The 21276-nt window shown below is 48.2% G+C and overlaps 1 protein-coding gene across 1 annotated transcript in view; it reads right to left on the bottom strand.

The window, feature by feature from the left end:
- Nucleotides 1–11700: 11700 nt before the first annotated feature.
- LOC138638884 (porwaprin-c-like) overlaps nt 11701–21276 on the bottom strand; it is a 30968-nt gene continuing 21392 nt past the window's right edge. Inside the window, exon 3 of the mRNA XM_069728590.1 lies at nt 11701–11970. Coding sequence (XP_069584691.1) covers nt 11959–11970 — 12 coding nt within the window. The 3' untranslated portion in view covers nt 11701–11958. The remainder of the gene's footprint in view (nt 11971–21276) is intronic.

Genomic DNA, 21276 nt, shown 5'->3' with positions numbered 1-21276 from the left:
ACTGAAACATTGACAAGGAGCAAGGATAGCAGCATCAGGCGGAGTTAAGTAATGAAGCAGTTAACGAGCTCACCAGAACACCTGAGGGAGGAAGCTCAGAAGCTGCAGTACCACTTGTGACCACAGGAGTGAATTCAGCCACAGAATTCACAACAGTACCCCCCCCTTGAGGAGGGGTCACCGAACCCTCACCAGAGCCCCCAGGCCGACCAGGATGAGCCGCATGAAAGGCACGAACAAGATCGGAAGCATGAACATCAGAGGCAAAAACCCAGGAATTATCTTCCTGAGCATAACCCTTCCATTTAACCAGATACTGGAGTTTCCGTCTAGAAACACGAGAATCCAAAATCTTCTCCACAATATACTCCAATTCCCCCTCCACCAAAACCGGGGCAGGAGGCTCAACAGATGGAACCATAGGTGCCACGTATCTCCGCAACAACGACCTATGGAATACATTATGTATGGAAAAGGAGTCTGGGAGGGTCAAACGAAAAGACACAGGATTGAGAACCTCAGAAATCCTATACGGACCAATAAAACGAGGTTTAAATTTAGGAGAGGAAACCTTCATAGGAATATGACGAGAAGATAACCAAACCAGATCCCCAACACGAAGTCGGGGACCCACACGGCGTCTGCGATTAGCGAAAAGTTGAGCTTTCTCCTGGGACAAGATCAAATTGTCCACTACCTGAGTCCAGATCTGCTGCAACCTATCCACCACAGAATCCACACCAGGACAGTCCGAAGACTCAACCTGTCCTGAAGAGAAACGAGGATGGAACCCAGAATTGCAAAAAAATGGAGAAACCAAGGTAGCCGAGCTGGCCCGATTATTAAGGGCGAACTCAGCCAACGGCAAAAAGGACACCCAATCATCCTGGTCTGCAGAAACAAAACATCTCAGATATGTTTCCAAGGTCTGATTGGTTCGTTCGGTCTGGCCATTAGTCTGAGGATGGAAAGCCGAGGAAAAGGATAGGTCAATGCCCATCCTACCACAAAAGGCTCGCCAAAACCTTGAAACAAACTGGGAACCTCTGTCAGAAACAATATTCTCAGGAATGCCATGCAACCGAACCACATGCTGGAAGAACAATGGCACCAAATCAGAGGAGGAAGGCAATTTAGCCAAGGGCACCAGATGGACCATTTTAGAAAAGCGATCACAGACCACCCAAATGACTGACATCTTTTGAGAAACGGGAAGGTCAGAAATGAAATCCATCGAAATATGTGTCCAAGGCCTCTTTGGGACCGGCAAGGGCAAAAGCAACCCACTGGCACGAGAACAGCAGGGCTTAGCCCTAGCACAAATCCCACAGGACTGCACAAAAGTACGTACATCCCGTGACAGAGATGGCCACCAGAAGGATCTAGCCACTAACTCTCTGGTACCAAAGATTCCAGGATGACCAGCCAACACCGAACAATGAAGTTCAGAGATAAGTTTATTAGTCCACCTATCAGGGACGAACAGTTTCTCTGCTGGACAACGATCAGGTTTATTCGCCTGAAATTTTTGCAGCACCTGCCGCAAATCAGGGGAGATGGCAGACACAATGACTCCTTCCTTGAGGATACCCGCTGGCTCAGATAAACCCGGAGAGTCGGGCACAAAACTCCTAGACAGAGCATCCGCCTTCACATTTTTAGAGCCCGGAAGGTACGAAATCACAAAGTCGAAGCGGGCAAAAAATAACGACCAACGAGCCTGTCTAGGATTCAAGCGCTTGGCAGACTCGAGATAAGTCAAGTTCTTATGATCAGTCAATACCACCACGCGATGCTTAGCTCCTTCAAGCCAATGACGCCACTCCTCGAATGCCCACTTCATGGCCAGCAATTCTCGATTGCCCACATCATAATTACGCTCAGCGGGCGAAAACTTCCTGGAAAAGAAAGCACATGGTTTCATCACTGAGCAATCAGAACCTCTCTGTGACAAAACCGCCCCTGCTCCAATCTCAGAAGCATCAACCTCGACCTGGAACGGAAGAGAAACATCTGGCTGACACAACACAGGGGCAGAACAAAAACGACGCTTCAACTCCTGAAAAGCTTCCACAGCAGCAGAAGACCAATTAACCAAATCAGCACCCTTCTTGGTCAAATCGGTCAATGGTTTGGCAATGCTAGAAAAATTACAGATGAAGCGACGATAAAAATTAGCAAAGCCCAGGAACTTTTGCAGACTTTTCAGAGATGTCGGCTGAATCCAATCCTGGATGGCTTGGACCTTAACTGGATCCATCTCGATAGTAGAAGGGGTAAAGATGAACCCCAAAAATGAAACTTTCTGCACACCGAAGAGACACTTTGATCCCTTCACAAACAAAGAGTTAGCACGCAGGACCTGAAAAACCATTCTGACCTGCTTTACATGAGACTCCCAATCATCTGAGAAGATCAAAATGTCATCCAAGTAAACAATCAGGAATTTATCCAGATACTCACGGAAGATGTCATGCATAAAAGACTGAAACACAGATGGAGCATTGGCAAGTCAAGCAAAACCACGCAAAGGGGGCAAAAAAAACCCACCGTGCCGAACTAACGGCACGGCGGTACACCCTTTGCGTCTCAGAGCTTCCAGCAAAACAAAACACAAGCTGGACAGAAAAAAAGCAACAAAAAAGCAAAAAGCACTTAGCTATACAGAGCAGCAGGTCACAGGAACAATCAGGAGAAGCTCAGATCCAACACTGAAACATTGACAAGGAGCAAGGATAGCAGCATCAGGCGGAGTTAAGTAATGAAGCAGTTAACGAGCTCACCAGAACACCTGAGGGAGGAAGCTCAGAAGCTGCAGTACCACTTGTGACCACAGGAGTGAATTCAGCCACAGAATTCACAACAGTTAGAGCAGTCAGAGAAGGAGAGGTGATAAGCTGGCTGGAGAGGGAGAGAGCCAGCGGCAGACTGAGTTCTGCAGAGGATGAGGGTCACAGAGCTGCACCTGCATCCCATGCGGCAGCCTCCAAAGAAAGAGACATTGAAAGGAATAGTGTTGCAGTGAGTGAGAAATGAAGTCACAGCAAAAGGAGAGGAACGTCAGTGGGAGACCAGCTAGAAGCAGGCTGCCTCCTTCTGAAGCGCAGTACCGGTAGCCAGAACACCGAGGGAGTAAGGATCTCTATGCTATTACTTCAGAGACTGGCAGGACAGTTAATTCCACGTTGGCTGCCCGACCTTATACCCAGGAGGCACGGTGACAACTTGTGGGGGCCGGGGCGTTTCTAGGGTCCCTGTAAAATGCCTCAGGCCACCAGTCGTACGGGTTTGTCCTATCCGTAAGGGGGACAGAGAGAAAGACTTAAAATCTACAATAGTTGTGAGGACCTTACAAAGTTGCTCAGCAGGGGGGGACTACAACACTCAGGCGCTAGAGGAAGGCTATTGAATTCCTCCTGGATAAGGGGACTCTGGATTTGCCTTCGGACTGGTTGGACTCTGCCTGCCCTGTGGTTCCTACGCTGGACTGTGGATGCTGAAGCCTTCAGTAAAGGTAAAGAGACTGCAACCTTGTGTCCTCGTTATTCACTGCGCCTTACATCATCCACCATCCACCATCTACACTCTGGGAAGCCCTGGGGAAACACTTCACCTGTGGGTAGGTACAACATCTGGCTGCCATAACATCAACCTAGCGGACCCCTAAGCAGCGTCGGTCACCCTGACCAAATACCACAGATGGCGTCACGAACACTATCCCTTTAAAGACCTTTCCCCTCATTTATCAACGGACATCACCTCTAGGGCCACGGACCGGGTCAGCCACCGTGACATCCCTGATGAGAACCGAAGGGCCCGGCTCCGAGGATCCCCTAGCCCTTGGGGGTGGGCTCCGACACATGCTCTGTAAGTGAAATGTGAATTGTCTTTTGTAGGGGTATTGTGCTCCATGCTCTGTGGTGAAATTTTTAACTGGACTGGTGGTAGTAGACCTCAATCTCTGTGGGGGCACACAACAACAGCTTCCAGGGGTCATCCGGGGGGAGAAAGAGAATGGCACTGACCCCTGGCACATGAATTTATCCCATGTAGCTGTGGCCGGACGCCCCTTCCCCTTTAACCCCATTGGTCAGTTGGGCATCCCAATTAGTGCATCACCTGGGGAGTAGAGGGTAGGGGGGAATTGGGCACTGAACAGTATTTCCTCTAGCTTTGGTTATAGGGCCTCCGCAGTCAGAGGCACGTTCCTTATTCAGCACCGTGCCTGCCATTACTTCTTCATTTTTAAAAAAACTTTACTATTCCTGTTCCATAAAATAGAGGAATAACTTTTGTATGACTTGTTAAGGAGCCATTATTTCTTCTTTATATAGTCAGCGAATTTGTTGTTGATTCCAAAACAAAGACCTTTTTATGCTCCTTGAGAAAAAGTCATAGATTTTTCAATTTGCCTTTCAATAAACACCAGCAAAGTAGGCAATTGAGCAGCCAAAAGGGGTAATTTTTTGATCACATATACAATTAAAAAGCATTAGTGCAGTGTGTTGTAGCAGGTTGATGGTTACTATATGCTTGCTGGAGTCACTTGGACATTTATAAGGTTGTATTTGCTCAAAAAACTCGAAAGGGATTCAGTACAGTCCTGCAGACACCAGAGCAAATTTGCAATTTACCTTTGTGGAGACACAGCATTGTATCTTAATTACCCAGATGACTATTTTTTAGCAAACCAAGAAAAATAGACTGATAATCTGTATGTTGGCTTTTGAGTTTATGTGTTGATCAAGTAAACAGATTTTTTTTTTGTAAGCCTGTAACAAAAGACTTGTATTGTGTACTTATCCTTGATGACTAGTCATGTTTACTGATATGCTAATTAGTCATTCTCTAGGCCAGGTAATTTGCTGATTTTTAAAACAGAGGATTACATTACCAATCAATGCGACTTGGTCGTCACCATTCTTCCCCTTATCTGTGATGCTGGATTGAAGGACACTTGTTAGGGTACCGTCACACAGTGGCATTTTGATCGCTACGACGGCACGATCCGTGAAGCTCCAGCATCGTAACAATATCGCTCCAGCGTCGTAGACTGCTGTCACACTTTGCAATGTACAATGCTGGAGCGATAAATTTCATGACGTGTTTGCGATGTAGAAGCCGTTGGTTACTATGCGCACATCGTATACAATATCGTGCACACCTTTGTTACACCATTCGATCATGCCGCCACAGCGGGACACTAGACGACGAAAGAAAGTTTCAAACGATCTGCTACGACGTACGATTCTCAGCGGGGTCCCTGATTGCAGGAGCGTGTCAGACACAGCGACATCGCTGGAACGTTACGGATATATCGCTGGAACGTCACAAATCGTGCCGTCGTAGCGATCAAAATGCCACTGTGTGACGGTACCCATAAACCGTAAAATAGGTGATATGTCTCTCTTAAGGTACCTTCACACTAAACGATATCGCTAGCGATCCGTGACGTTGCAGCGTCCTGGCTACCGATATCGTTCAGTATGACACGCAGCAGCGATCAGGATCCTGCTGTGATGTCGTTGGTCGGGGCTAGAAGGCCAGAACTTTATTTGGTCGCTGGCTCTCCCGCTGACATCGCTGAATCGGCATGTGTGACGTCGATTCAGCGATGTCTTCGCTGGTATCCAGGGTAAACATCGGGTTACTAAGCGCAGGGCCGCGCTTAGTGACCCGATGTTTACCCTGGTTACCATCGTAAAAGTAAAAAAAACAAACACTACATACTTACCTAACGCTGTCTGTCCCCGTCGCTCTACTTCTCTGCTCTGGCTGTGAGCGCCGGGCAGCCGGGATGCACAGCGGTGACGTCACCGCTCTGCTTTCCGGCCGCTGTGCTCACAGCCAGAGCAGAGAAGCAGAGCGCCGGGGACAGACAGCGGTAGGTAAGTATGTAGTGTTTGTTTTTTTTACTTTTACGATGGTAACCAGGGTAAACATCGGGTTACTAAGCGCGGCCCTGCGCTTAGTAACCCGATGTTTACCCTGGTTACCGGCATTGTTGGTCGCTGGAGAGCGGTCTGTGTGACAGCTCTCCAGCGACCAAACAGCGACGCTGCAGCGATCGACATCGTTGTCGGTATCGCTGCAGCGTCGCTGTGTGTGAAGGTACCTTTACTGACAGAGGCTCAGAGACAGAGAAACAGAGCGAGACAGCCAGAGATTCTGCCAAGACAGCCATACATTGTAAGGACCAGAGATAGGACAGCAGGCAATACATCGTGGTTCCATCACGAGGGACACAGATCTATCATTCTACAGGAAACAATCTAGTAGTTCTCGGCCCACTTGGAAGAATACAGATTTGATCCATTGACCATCACTGAACTATGGATACATTTGGAGAAAGCCAAGAATGAGACTAGGAGCCGGTCACCTGGCTCCATGGAGATGTTAAGAGTAGCCAGGTTGTGACACATACATGAATGGACTGTCATCTTCCTATGTTTGTCATTACCTCCTCTCAGTGTGCATGCCACAGGTGGGGTAGCCGACCCTGGGAGTTCTGAAGTAACAGCTGCCATTATCCCGGCAAGTCAGTGGAAGGGTGAGACTCTGTAATATGCATCATCTTGGGTACTGTGTTGGGACTGTTCTATGTGTTATCTGCATGTTTTGTAGTTCAATAAATTATTGCCACACTGTTTTACCCTCACCCTGTGTTGTCTGACTGACGTTATGCCCAAGTTAAATGGAGAGTAGGTATTCGGTGGGACAATCCCGGGTCCATGTGGTTCCAGCTAGCGGACCTGGGCGACCCGCCAACCCCCATGTCTCCACAACCGTATGTTCAACTTTTTACCCCTGTTTTGAATATTATTACTTTTCCTTTGTTTACAGCTTGTTGAGCACCGCTGCTCGATGGCATATCATGTGCAACGATCGCAAACTTTTTCTTTCAGGTTAATTTGTCTTATTTATTATTTGTGAAAAATATGTATTTGCTTATTATTTTTTTAAATCAGTGTCCTCCTGATATTACCTGATTGTTTCATGTCCAGAATAATGATTCATTCATGTTTTATTAGATTTAAATTGTGGTCGAGCACAGAAAAACCTGCATAGATGAAGCATAAATAATAATAATAATAATAATAATAATTTTTATTTATATAGCGCCAACATATTCCGCAGCGCTTTACAAATTATAGAGGGGACTTGTACATACAATAGACATTACAGCATAACAGAAATACAGTTCAAAACAGATACCAAGAGGAGTGAGGGCCCTGCTCGTAAGCTTACAAACTATGAGGAAAAGGGGAGACACGAGAGGTGGATGGTAACAATTGCTATAGTTATTCGGACCAGCCATAGTGTAAGGCTTGGGTGTTCATGTAAAGCTGCATGAACCAGTTAATTAATTTTTTTTTTTTTTTTAATATAGGCCACACAGGGATCGTTAGGTTAATGCATTGAGGCGGTAGGCCAGTCTGAACAAATGAGTTTTTAGGGCACGCTTAAAACTGTGGGGATTGGGGATTAATCGTATTATCCTAGGTAGTGCATTCCAAAGAATCGGCGCAGCACGTGTAAAGTCTTGGAGACGGGAGTGGGAGGTTCTGATTATTGAGGATGCTAACCTGAGGTCATCAGCGGAGCGGAGGGCACGGGTAGGGTGGTAGACTGAGACCAGAGAGGAGATGTAGGGTGGTGCTGAGCCATGGAGTGCTTTGTGGATGAGGGTAGTAGTTTTGTACTGGATTCTTGAGTGGATGGGTAACCAGTGTAATGACTGGCACAAGGTAGAGGCATCGGTGTAACGGTTGGTGAGGAATATGATCCTGGCAGCAGCATTCAGGACAGATTGGAGCGGGGAGAGTTTGGTAAGAGGGAGGCCGATTAGTAGAGAGTTACAATAGTCCAGACGAGAATGAATAAGTGAAACAGTAAGAGTTTTTGCAGAGTCGAAAGTAAGAAAAGGGCGAATTCTAGAAATGTTTTTGAGATGCAGGTAAGAAGAGCGAGCCAGTGATCGGATGTGGGGGGTGAATGAAAGGTCAGAATCAAGGATGACCCCAAGGCAGCGGGCATGTTGCTTTGGAGTAATGGTGGAACCGCACACGGAGATGGCAATGTCAGGCAAAGGTAGGTTAGTAGAGGGAGAAAACACGAGGAGTTCAGTTTTTGACAGGTTTAGTTTCAGATAGAGGGAGGACATGATGCTAGAGACAGCGGTAAGACAATCACTGGTGTTTTCTAATAAGGCAGGCGTGAGATCAGGAGAAGAAGTGTATAGTTGGGTGTCGTCAGCATAGAGATGGTACTGGAAGCCAAATCTACTGATTGTTTGTCCAATAGGGGCAGTATACAAAGAGAAGAGGAGGGGGCCTAGGACTGATCCTTGAGGAACCCCAACAGTAAGGGGAAGGTGAGAGGAGGAGGAACCAGCGAAACATACAGTGAAGGATCGGTCAGAGAGATAGGAGGAGAACCAGGAGAGAACGGTGTCCTTGAGGCCGATGGAGCGGAGCATAGTGAGGAGGAGCTGATGATCCACAGTATCAAATGCTGCAGAGAGATCCAAGAGAATTAGCCTGGAGTAGTGACCATTAGATTTAGCTGTTAGTAGGTCATTAGAGACTTTAGTGAGGGCAGGTTGAGTAGAGTGTAAAGAGCGGAAACCAGATTGAAGAGGGTCGAGAAGAGAGTTATCTGAGAGATAGCGGGTAAGACGGGAGTGGACCAGGCGTTCGAGGAGTTTAGAGATGAAGGGAAGATTAGAGACAGGTCTATAATTAGCGGCACAGTTTTGGTCGAGGGATGGTTTTTTAAGTAATGGATGTATGATGGCATGCTTAAATGAGGAGGGAAAAATACCGGAAGTGAGGGAAAGGTTGAATATTTTAGTTAGGTGAGAGGTGACAGCCGGGGAAAGGGACTGGAGGAAGTGTGACGGAATGGGGTCACTGGTGCAAGTGGTCGGGCGAGAAGATGCAAGGAGCCTGCTTACTTCTTCTTCTGTAACTGGTTCAAAGTCAGAGAGTGAACTAGATGCAGTGGGGGAGGGAGGACAGTGCATGGTATGAAGAGATTGGGAGATGATTTCCTGTCGAATATGGTCAATTTTTTCTTTGAAGTAATTGGCCAGATTGTCAGCACGGAGATCCGTGGTTGGGGCCTGCGCTCTTGGGTTGAGTAGGGACTGGAACGTGTCAAAGAGACGTTTAGGGTTATTGGACAGGGAGGTGATGAGGGTGTTGAAGTAGGTTTGTTTGGAGAGGTGAAGGGCAGAATTGTATGTCTTTAGCATGAACTTATAATGGATGAAATCTTCGGGTAGAATAGATTTTCTCCACAGACGTTCTGCGCACCTGGAGCACCGCTGCAGGAAACGTGTTTGCAGCGTGTGCCACGGTTGTTGCCGTCTGTGCCGAGTTGTTTTATGTATAGGAGGAGCAGCTTCATCCAGGGCACTTTGCAGGGTTTCATTGTAATGCTTCAGAGCAGAATCAGGACATGAGATGGAGGAGATTGGGGCCAATGAGGACTGCAAGTTCTTCATAAGTTCCTGGGTGTTAATGGCCTGTATGTTTCTATAAGTGTGGAAAGTGGGGGTGACCTGAGCGGGATGGCAGTTCTTGATAGAGAATGAAAGAAGGTGGTGGTCAGAGAGTGGGAGAGGGGAGTTTGTGAAATCATCCACTGAGCAAAGCCGGGAGAAGACCAAGTCAAGGGAGTTTCCATCTTCATGTGTTGGCGAGTTAGTATGCTGCGAGAGGCCGAAAGAGGAGGTTAGAGCCAAAAGGTGAGAAGCAGATGGGGAGAGGGGAGAGGCAATAGGGATGTTGAAATCACCCATGATAAGGGTGGGGGTGTCACAGGAAAGAAAGTGTGGAAGCCAGGTGGCAAAGTGATCCAGGAACTGATGAGAGGGGCCGGGAGGACGATACACCACCACCACTCGCATGGAGAAGGGGACGTAGAGTCTGACCACATGGACCTCAAAGGAAGGGAAGACAAGTGAGGGTACTTGGGGGATAACTTGGAAAGTACATTTTGGTGAAAGGAGCAGACCAACGCCTCCACCTGCTCTGTTGTCCGATCTTGGGGTATGAGAAAAGTGTAGTGCACCATATGAAAGAGCAGCAGCAGCGGTGGTGTCTGACTGCTGGATCCAGGTTTCAGTAAGAGCCAGGAGATTAAGAGAATTAGAAAGGAAGAAGTCATGGATGAAGGAGAGTTTATTACACACAGAGCGAGAATTCCAAAGGGCACAATTCAAAGAGACAGAAGGCATGCAGGGAATATTAATAAGGTTAGAGGGGTTTCTGGGTGTAGCAATTGGGAGGTTTGACTGGCTATAACATGGGGGGCCGGGGTTTGGAGAGATGTCTCCAGCAACTAGGAGGAGGAGGATCGAAAGAGTGAGCAGATGGTTAAGTGATTTGTGAGAGCGTCTCTTGTGTTGGATGGTGGGACTGAATGGATCTGCGCTGCTAAGCAATGTGAACAGAGCATGAGTGCTATACATAGGAGAGGCAAGGACAGAGGGGCCGATATGGATGGAGTGTAGAGAGTTAATGCAAGGGCGGTGAATGTGAGTGAATGCAGCAGCCAGGATATAGAATATGCAAATAAATATGGTGAGTATTTGTGTTGTTTCAAGTGAATAGGGATTAGATTTAGATTGTCTTACCTGTCTCCTGCCCTGTCTAACTGCCATGTTATAACTGCCGAGTACTTAGAAAAAAAAGTACTTTGAATAAAAATACACGAATACAAGTGCACGAATGCACCCCTGCATGAATGCTTCCCCAAGCTAAGTCTACATTTATAGAAGGCTAGCCCTTAGATCTTCCTATTTTTTTTTTTTTTTTGTGTTACAGCTCGTTAGCAATCAATCAAACTCAGTTGAGACAACAGGACACAATAAATGTAGTGATCAGATAAACAAATGTCCAGGTCTACATGGATCATAGACCACTTTGAAACAGTTATGTGATCTCGCTGAGTAAGGACATGCAAAGTCAGATTAAATATCTATAAACACAAAAAATGCATAATAGGATGACTAACATATATAGATATATGCAGGATTCAATGCCGAAGATGGAATGACTCAGATACCATTCAAGCTGCTTGCTGTCAGGGACTGGAGCAATAGACATGCAGGATATTTCAGCTCAGAGAATGAATGATCATAAATGATAATGATAAATGAACCATTGCATGATGAAGATCTGCTGTGTGTGACCACCACTAGGGGGAGCCGAGGAGCTGGCTGCATACGACCTATACAAGGACCTCAATAATGAACCTGTATCCAGTGGGCTCCTGAGCGCCCCTTAGTCTAAGCACAGAGATGTAGCTCTACTTCTCTGCAGGGGATTGGGCAGGGCTCTGGTGGGAATGATCACAGACTAAGAATTTGTAACATATTTAGATAAGGTAAATGTGATCAGCGCTCATGACTTGTGAATTACTCAACTATAGAAATATGACCCCTAGGGTTGTCTCCGGAGAGTAGGCTGCTGGAGATAGCAGGCTACTAATATCCACCTCTCTCTGTGGGTATCACTGACCAGCCATCATGTAGAGTTTTTGCATTATAGTAAAACAGATGGTCATGGCCGGCATCATATGATGGGGCTGGTTGGTGATTTAGACTCATGATTTATTGTTGTCAAGTTTCGAAACCCTGCACCAGACCCCGCTAACGTCCCAAATGCACTGTGACCATAGAACACACAAAACTCTTCTCCTCAAGTTTATTCACTCTTACAGATCCAAACTAGAATCGAGGAGAAAGAACATTATGAGGATCTGAATATTGCAGAAGATCTACTACAGACTGTGATCATGGACAAGGAAACTACAGTTACAGATAAGTGGCAAAGACGGGTCTACAGAGGACGATCCACCAGACATCGTAGGATATACAGATGTGGTCTACGTCCATTGGTCTCTTCATTCGCTATCTGCCCGGAGTCTCCCGCCATCTTCACCTCATCTCTAGTAGAAAATCTGATGGAAGACAACACAATGAATGATGAGGATTCGGTTCTGCAAAGTATCATTATATTTACTATTTTTTATTAATTTTTCACCTAGTTTTTGGGTGATGGATGTGACAAGTGTCAATTCATTGACTTTAATGTAATTTACAATTTGAAGTGAAGTAGTGCAGAGGATACATGTCTATATGTTTAGTTTAGCTTTAGTTTTTCTCTTAAAGGGAATCTGTCACCTCAAATTGGTGGGCTATGTAAATGCCCTGTGTCCGGTCCGATGGACAGTGTTTCATCTTCTTTCCTCCACCCCATCCTTCCCTGCTGTTCGGAATATTTTCAGGAATTTGAGTAGGTGTCCTCAATAGTTCGCGCGTGCGCAATGCAATCTTGCCTCGCGCATGCGCAGAATGCTTTTCCCAAGTGCGGGCTAAGCCGAAAAGCATTACTGCGCATGCATCGGTCCACTATGTCCCGGACGTATTTTGCTGTGTTCCGGGACATACTGCACGGACGCATGCACAGTAATGCTTTTCGGCTTTGCCTGCAGTTGGGCAAAGCATACTGAACGTGCGCGAGGCAAGATTGCATTGCGCACGCACAAACTATGGAGGACACCTACTCAAATTCCCAAAAATAATGCGGAGAGAGGGGAAGGATGGGGTGGAGGAAAGAAGACGAAACACCGCCCATCGGACCAGACACAGGGCATTTACAAGCCTACCAATTTGAGGTGACAGATTCCCTTTAAGACTCTGAAAAAAAAAAAAAAGCTAAAAAAAGGGTGGAGAAATGTTTGAGTCTGATCAAGAGCATAACCAGAAGGATTCAGGCCATGGAGAAAACCAAATGTGGATTTACAAAATACTGATAAAATAATAAAAATGAAAATTTACATTTTTAGGAGCGAAAAAGTAACAATGCAGTGACATAAGCATCTGCATAACTAATCATATGCTAGATAGTCGCAAGTCACATTTATGTATGAGATAGCCAAGATGATTGTCTATAAAATAATGGGAGTGTCACGTTCAAAGCAAAAGTGGATGGTGAGATATGGAGCCTGAAAGTCAAAAGTTCGAAACATTATTTCCCTTCTGCTCGTCATTGTGTAATCTGTCCCCCATCGGGCGTTTCCTGCTGGTGATTTAGATGTTCTGACACTGTATTGATGTTTGTAGCCAGTCTGTGAGCTTAGGGTTTTCATTTTGATGTTTCTTTGCTATGCTTTGCACCTCTCTTCTGTTTCACTTTAGTAAGTAGGCTGAATATTTGTTAAGAATAATTGCTGTATTCTTAGTTTGGTATTTTGTTAGTTACTTTACTCACTGTAGCATCTTTCCTTTGTCCAGCACACTTCTCCTCTTGTAGGTAATTCACACTCTGCTCTGCCCTCCCTTACTTTAGGAGGAACGTGAAGCAACTCGACAGGTGTTTAGGGAGTTTCGGTCCGAGCTGCCATCTAATAGTTCTTTGGTTAGGGCTATTTCTGCACCCACAGGCACCACTAGAAATGCACTGATGCATGTCATCTGACAGGTTTTGGAGCCAGTGACAGTTGTGCTGTATGGTATCATGTTGTTATTTTTAAGATTTGATTCAATAAGCTACGAATTGTATAGAACAAGACGAGCTGGATATACCCATTTTCTTGATCAATGACTCCACTGTGCGTGCTGCAGCTGAAACTCTATTATCACCTGCTGCTCGCACAGTCTCTCCAGAATGTGGAAGATGGAGTTCCACTTTGTGGGTCATTTACATATGAGGTGGTGAGTGGGAAAGCAGAAGTAAAACCGCAGACAGGCGAGCAGCTGCAGGGTGAAAAAAATGCCAAAAGTGCACACACACTGCCTGCACTTTCACCAGCTCTGACATATCTGCACAATTTTTAAGGAAACTCTGCACCACCAAATTCAGGACATGAGCCAGGCAAGGAATCTGCTTACAACCAGCTAGGCCAGGAGTTGTTATGAGATTTCGCCCATTATCGCACAACACCAGGCCAGGCTTGTGGTTTACTGGCACCGACCACACATCTGTCTATTGTTTCATCGCCATCCACATCTCTTATGTGGAATGGGATTTGTCCCTCAAACAGCTGAGCTTCAGAACAGCCGACTGTAGTTTACTCCTGGTTGTGCTTAACTGGTGGTGCCAGTGTTACTTGGATGAGGAGGCATTGGAGGAAGCTGATGAGGAGGAGGCAACATGGACAGAGAAACATCCAAAAAACATCCAGCAATCCTTGGTGGTGGTAGGACATGCACCAAAACGCTTTCTGCCTCAGGCCCAGCTGCCACAACATTTACCCAGTGGGCAGTTAAAGAGATATAATGCCCCTGCCAGTGCTTAGTGGTCCATGTACCGGTGGTTATGTGGACCTTTACAGTGAAGATGTTGTGCAGTGCTCAACTGATTTTGTCTTCCAGGTCAGAGATGGTCTGCCTGGAAAAGTAGTGGCAACTAGGAAACACATACTGTGGTTATCATGATATCAACATATTGTTAGCCCTTTAAAAATCACTTGTGAGGTCATATTTAGATTATGGGATCTAGTGTTTGGGGGATGTAGAGCTAAATGTTTCAATGAGATGGTGTGGAAATGCTCGGTGGTGGTGCTGTCACATTCTATTTGCAGGGAGCCAGGCGGTACTGTTGCTCGGAAGGGGAGGAATAGGCTGAGACCACAACAGAAGAGGGAGCAGGAGGAGCCTCAGATCTTTTCTGATTTTTCAGATGTGTACTTCACTACAGCCCATGCTTTGCATACAGATGCCTCGTCCTGCAGGTGGTGCTCATGTTAAAAACATTTATGCCTTGCTTAAGTTTACCACTCATGTTGTGTCAGGGAGCTCCTTTGAGCATGGCTTTGGGGTGCTCAGTTCATTGGTGTGGTAACCAGTAGCAGCTAATGTACATGCTAGAGGCCGCCCATGGTGCTTTTGCACCCTGCTCCCCCTTTTGCACCCTGCTCCCTCTTTTGCACTCTGCTCCCTCTTTTCCACCCTGCTTCCTCCTTTACACTCTGCTCCTTGTTTTTCACCAAACTCCCTCTTTTTCACCTTGCTCCCTCTTTTTCACCTGGCCCCTCTTTTGCACCTTGCTCCCGCTTTAGTATAGGCCGGAGCAAGCTGCCCCTCCCCCTCATGGCATTAGGGGAAAGCCAGCATGACATGGGTTTGGAGGGGGTGGGGATACCATCAATGGGGTGCGTTATGCAAAGGAAGGGGTCTTATAGGGCTAGTTAGGGAGGGGTTTGGCCAGTTCCTGCTCTGGAATCACCGTGAGCAGTACCGCCCGCCCAACCTTGAGTAGTTGGTATAGTGGGTGGGTCCTAAATTTTGATTTGGGTCATGCTGGCCAGCGGTTGGGGGGTCCTTGAAGTTGATGCTAAATTGCTCTGGGAGTCCGTGGATATATGGATTCCTCAGTTGGTATTATATTTTGGTTCTCTGGTCTGGTGATTTTAGGGGGATTTTGCCTATGTTTGGCCAGATCCTCGGGGTTTGAGTGGCATTGGTACCGTTCGGGGTTATTTGGTGCTTCCAAGCCAGTGGGGTAACGGCTGGGAGTAAGTTTTGATCTTTTTTTGTCCTCAGTTTTTCGGTATGGTTGATCACCAGATTTTTGAGCTTCAAGGACCCATCCCAGGTTATTTATTTACTGTTAAATATTTGTTTGTTATAATAAAGGCTGCTGTCGCCAATATTATCCAACTTTGGTGTTAGTGTCGTTATTTGGGCAAGGGGGACACTGGGGTGTTAGGCAGATGGTGGGTGTGAAGAAATCAGATTGTATCTTAATTTCCCAGACAATCATGTTTTTTTCAAACCAAAAGAACTGGCTTTTTATCTGTATATTGGCTTGTGACTTTAAGTGTTTATGTCTGGTGGGTCAAGAAGACAGACTTGCCAATTGATATACTATCTAACATACTATGTAAAGGTACCGTCACACTGAGCAACTTTACAACGAGAACGACAGCGATCCGTGACGTTGCCTTGTCCTGGATAGCGATCTCGTTGTGTTTGACAGGCAGCAGCGACCTGGATCCCGCTGTGCCATCGCTGGTCGGAGCTAGAAGTCCGGAACTTTATTTGGTCGTCAGGTCGGCATGACTCGTCATGTTTGAGAGCAAAAGTAACGATGCCTGCAAGCAGTTCCAGCCATGTTGGGATTGTTCTGTTTGCTATTGTGTGCTGTGGTTCAATAAAGCATTGCCACACTGTTTTACCTTAACCCTGTGTTGTCTGTGTAGCGTATTGCCCACTGGGAGATAGAGCGGGCGTTCAGTGGTATGAGCCGTGGTCCATGCAGTCTTGCTAAAGACAGCCAGGCCAGCGGACGAGAGCACCCACTGACCCCGTTTCTCCACAGTGGGTGTAAGTTAAGTCACCCCACCTAACATTGACAATACCAATGTCATGATGTGCAGCTGAAGCTCGATGGAGACAAGTCTGGAGACTATGCTGCCATGGAAGCAGATTTAGGTCACGTTGATGGCTCACAGTAATGTGAGAAACATGAAGCTTTGGGATGTTGTGTGTAAAACGGCACCTAGGACACTGCTACAACATTGGATCCACCGCAAATCAACGTAATGCTGAGCTGTTAGTGCACCTGAAATGAGGAGTGTCTGACCGCTGTACATTATGCCCCCCAGACCATAATCTTAGAGAAGGACTGGTGTGAGTTTCTTAATGAAGGCGTCTTCATGGTGTTTCCCATGTGGTCTCCAAACCATTCTTCATCTATCGTTGTGTCCAAGACAAATTTGGGACACATCTCTGAAGAGGACAAACCTCCAATCCTGCCTCCATTGCTGTTTTGCTCTGCACCAAGTTGGCCTTTGGATGCGGTGACATGAGGTCAGTGGAGCACCATTAGCCAGATGTTTGGTTTGTAGGCTAATGTCAAGTTGTCACCTTTTGATGCTCTGTGTAGATGCTGTGTGACAACGTGGGCTCGATATGTGGCATCTAATTTCAGTTGCAGCACATAGTGGATCACAATGCGCCATTCCTCTAACATCCCTCTGTGCAGAATTTCGTGTCTGTACACCTCTTATTGTATTTCAAATTTGTCATCGTTCTCCCAATCAATCACAGGGACACACGACGCTGACCACCGCTGACATCTCGAACTACGGACATTGCGATCTGCCAGAGTGACAACCACCATCTCTCAACTCAAGGACTGCTGATAAAAACTGAGAAGATGAAAAGACGCCCTAGAATTACGCCTGATAATCCTCAAGCAAACTTCTGCTGTTTATCATTTCTTATGTAATATACAGTAGGTACGGAAAGAAGGGGGGCTGTAATGGGCGCAGCTGGATGAAAGCCCCCACATGACTGCGTTGCCAAGAAGGGAGTTTTAGAGTTTTGAATAAAAAAAGGGATCTTATAGGTGATTGGTGGAAATTTTTGAATAAGGGGTGGACCTAGTGGGGAAAGGAGGCAGGGGCTGGAGAAGTGCGGGAAGGATCACTTGTGAGGTGAATCATCAGGAGAGAAGAAGTGTGCAGCTACTCACCATGGCCTCCATAGACAGCCTCGTGGAGCAGCTGCGCAGGGAATCCAGGTCCAGGAGCGATGGATGGCTGGAAGAGCAGCTCACCAGGCTGCTGGGCGACTGCGGGAGCCGGGGCAGCAGGACCAGGAGAACCCGGCCCCCAGAAAGATTGTCCCCCGACATGTCACCGCGCGGCAGGCGCAGGCCGCGGAGCCCCTCCGGGGACCCTGCGGGGGCTGCGGGACGCGGCGCGTCCATCCTGCCCGTCCCCCCCTCCGGCAGGAATCCACCCGGCGGCTCTGCCGGCGCGAGGCGGCGACGTGGAGCGGCGACCAGCCAGGCACGGCCCGATGCCAGGGCCGCAGCGGAAGCCAGGGCCGCAACGGAAGTGCGGCCTAGTCCGGGAGCGAGCGGCGGTGCGGCGCCCTCTAGCGGTGCCAGAAGCAGCCGGAGCACAGCGCGGGCAGCGGCGGCAGAGTCAGGAGGAGAAGGGAGCACAGCGACGTCAGCGGTGAGGGCCGCACAGGTAGTGCGGCCTAGTCCGGGATCGAGGGGAAGTGCGGCGCCCCCCAGCGGCGCCAGGAACAGCAGACTTACAGCACAGTTAGCGGCGGCGACAACAGGAGGAGCCAGGAGTCCAGCGACGGCAGCAGTGAGGGGGAGCTATGGAGCAGCGGTGACAGCGGCGGGCTCACCTCCCCTAGGTGGGCCTGGCAGCGGCACGAGACGACAGAGTAGGGCGACGGGCAGGCTGGCATCGGTGGTTCAGCTGGGCCCGGGACGCGTTGGTCGTGGGGCAGGTGCCGGTCGGGCAAGTAGGCCAGGAGGCCGAGGTGGATTGCAAACAGCCGTCAGGTCAAGATCCGCCAGGAGGTCCAGCGACAGGAGTGTATCGCCAGTCTCGGTCCCCCCTGGTGACGTGGAGGCCAGGGGCGCGGGCCTGGGGCAATTCAGCGGCAGCGACGACCCCGGATCTGAGAGCGAACATCCAGAAGATGGCGAACAGCGGGATTCCGGAGACACGGCTGGTGGGGACACAGCACCTGCGCAGCCTCGTGAGTACATGTCTATTCCTATTTCGGTGCCGGGTACGGTGGGGTTAGTGGAGGGGGTAGGGGACGCTGGTTCTGGGCTTCCTGGCGTTAGAGAGCTTTTGGCAGGTATGTCGCATATTTTGAGGCGATTGGACGCGGGGCCAGCAAGTAATATGGGAGGGTCACCTGCTGGGGCTTGGTTGGTGGATCCTGTTAGTACAGCCGGGGGAGGGGGCTCCGGTGAATTAGTGAGGTCTGGGGCGGCCGCGTCGGCCCAGGCAGCTGGGGTGTCAGTGTCGGTTCAAACGGAGACGGGTAAGAAGGATGAGATAAAGTTGGATGATCGGGCAAAAGGGGAGGTCTTTGTGTGCTTTGAGGGTCCCCTCGGTGCCCATTTAAAGAAGGAGGTGAAGGAGAAGATCTGGAAGGATGAATTTGTCGAGATTTTCTCCCTCCTCCCTTTGGAAAAATTTAATCTGGACAAAGGGAAAAAAGATGATAGCAAAAAGGAAGAGGAGGAAAAAAGGCGTTGGCGCCTGATTCCGCAAACGTTTGTTAATTGGCAACAGGCTTTTGCTATCTTGGCCAGTGTGATAGGAGAAAAATTCCCGGAAAATTGCTCGGGTCTTTTCTGTTACTTTGATTCTATTGGTGAGGCACATCGTACGTATGGGGGCCAGGCTTGGCAGCGTTACGATGAACAATTCAGGCAGCGGAAGGCGGTTAGGCCTGAGATAAAATGGGAGCATAAGGACATTGGATTGTGGCTGAAGGTGATGGCCCCTGTGAGGTACGGGCAGTCCTTTCAAGGGGGCGCGGGGAGTAGTAGTCAGCAATCAGGACAAGGGGGAGGAGGAGGACAGGGGTATCAAGGGGCGAAGGAAAAAACGGGAACGTGCTGGCAGTTCAACGACGGCCAGTGCAAGTATGGCAATACCTGCAGGTTTAAGCACGTGTGTTCCCATTGTAGCGGAGCTTCACACGGGGCTTCAAAATGTTTCAGAAAAGCAAGGGGCAAGCCAGCAGGGGGTAGCGGTCATGGGGGTGACGCCGGTGAGGCTTCAAAAGATGGCCCCTTATCTAAGTAGATATCCGGACCGGTTGAAGGCGGTGGTGATTAGGGACGGTTTTGCTGAAGGTTTTAGGATTCCTCACCCGAATCATACGGTCCCCTTTTCTACAAAAAATCTGAGGTCAGCAAGTTTACATGCGGATGTTGTTTCGAGTAAGTTAGCAAAAGAGGTGGAGTTAGGAAGAATGGCGGGCCCGTTTAGTTCGCTGCCTATGGAAGGGGTGATCGTTTCTCCATTGGGGGTGGTGCCCAAGAAGGAGCCAAATAAGTTTCGTTTAATCCAGCACCTATCGTACCCAAAAGGTTGTTCTGTTAACGATGGCATTGCGGAGGAATTATGCTCGGTTGTATACACGTCGTTCGATGCGGCAGTGCAATGGGTTCGTATGTACGGAGCGGGGGCCTTGATGGCGAAGACAGACATCGAGTCTGCCTTTCGGCTTCTGCCGGTACATCCGGAGAGCATTCCGTTACTAGGTTGTTTTTGGAATGGAGAATTTTATTTAGACAGGTGTTTGCCGATGGGCTGTTCCATTTCTTGCTCGTTGTTTGAAACTTTCAGTACTTTTTTGGAATGGGTTGTTAGAGACGTTTCTGATGTTGCTTCGGTCATTCATTATTTGGATGACTTCATGTTTGTGGGCCCCCCGGACTCTGCGGTTTGCGGTAATTTATTGGCCACCATGGAATGGGTGTCCGGGCATTTCGGGGTCCCTTTGGCGCAGGAGAAAACAGAGGGTCCCTGTACGGTCTTAAGTTTTCTCGGGATTCTTATCGATTCTAGAAAGATGGAATGCAGGTTGCCCGACGACAAATTGTTGTTGCTGAAGCAGGAGGTGTCCAGAATCGGAAAATTGAGGAAAGTGACGTTGAAGGAGTTACAGTCGTTGCTAGGGCGCTTAAATTTTGCGTGCCGGATCATGCCTATGGGCCGGATTTTTTGCCGAAGGTTGTCCAGAGCTACGGCGGGAGTCCGTGCAGCTCATCATTTCATACGTTTGAGCCGGGAGCACAAGGACGATCTGTTGGTTTGGCAGCGTTTCTTGGAAAATTATAATGGCAGATCATTGATTCAGCAGGAGGATTTGAACGCCTTTGATTGTGAAATTTATACGGACGCAGCAGGGGGAGCCGGTTATGGCGCCTACTGTGCAGGCAAATGGAGTGTCGGAGTGTGGCCGGAAGAATGGCGGCAAAACGGGCTAACCAAAAATTTGGCATTGTTGGAGTTGTTCCCAATTGTAGTGGCAGCGTTTATTTGGGGCGAGAATTTTAAGGATCGTCGGGTACGATTCCATTGTGATAACTTGAGTGTCGTGTCAGTTATCAACAGTTTATCTTCCTCTTCTCCCCCCGTGATTAGGTTGGTTAGGGAATTGGTGTTGAGGTGTTTGGAATTGAATTCGTGGATTTCGGCGGTGCATGTACCAGGTGTCCAAAACAATATAGCTGATGCTTTATCTCGTTTTCAGTGGGACCGATTCCGGGAACTGGCGCCAGATTCGGAACCTACAGGAGCGGGATGTCCTTCGCATCTGTGGCAGATTGTTGCGGAAGGGGAGGTCGCTTGATACAGGCCTCACTGTCGAGCAGGACATGGTCGGATTATGCAGCGGCGTGGGAGATGTGGGAAGGTTGGTTGGTCCAATGCGGCCCAGTGGAATCCGACGGCGATAAGATTATGGCTCTGCTGGCTTTG

The sequence above is a fragment of the Ranitomeya imitator genome, chromosome 5, assembly GCF_032444005.1.
Source record: "Ranitomeya imitator isolate aRanImi1 chromosome 5, aRanImi1.pri, whole genome shotgun sequence".
Taxonomy (NCBI): domain Eukaryota; kingdom Metazoa; phylum Chordata; class Amphibia; order Anura; family Dendrobatidae; genus Ranitomeya; species Ranitomeya imitator.
Note: the sequence above shows the minus strand (reverse complement) of the source record. Positions and strands in the feature narration are given on the sequence as shown.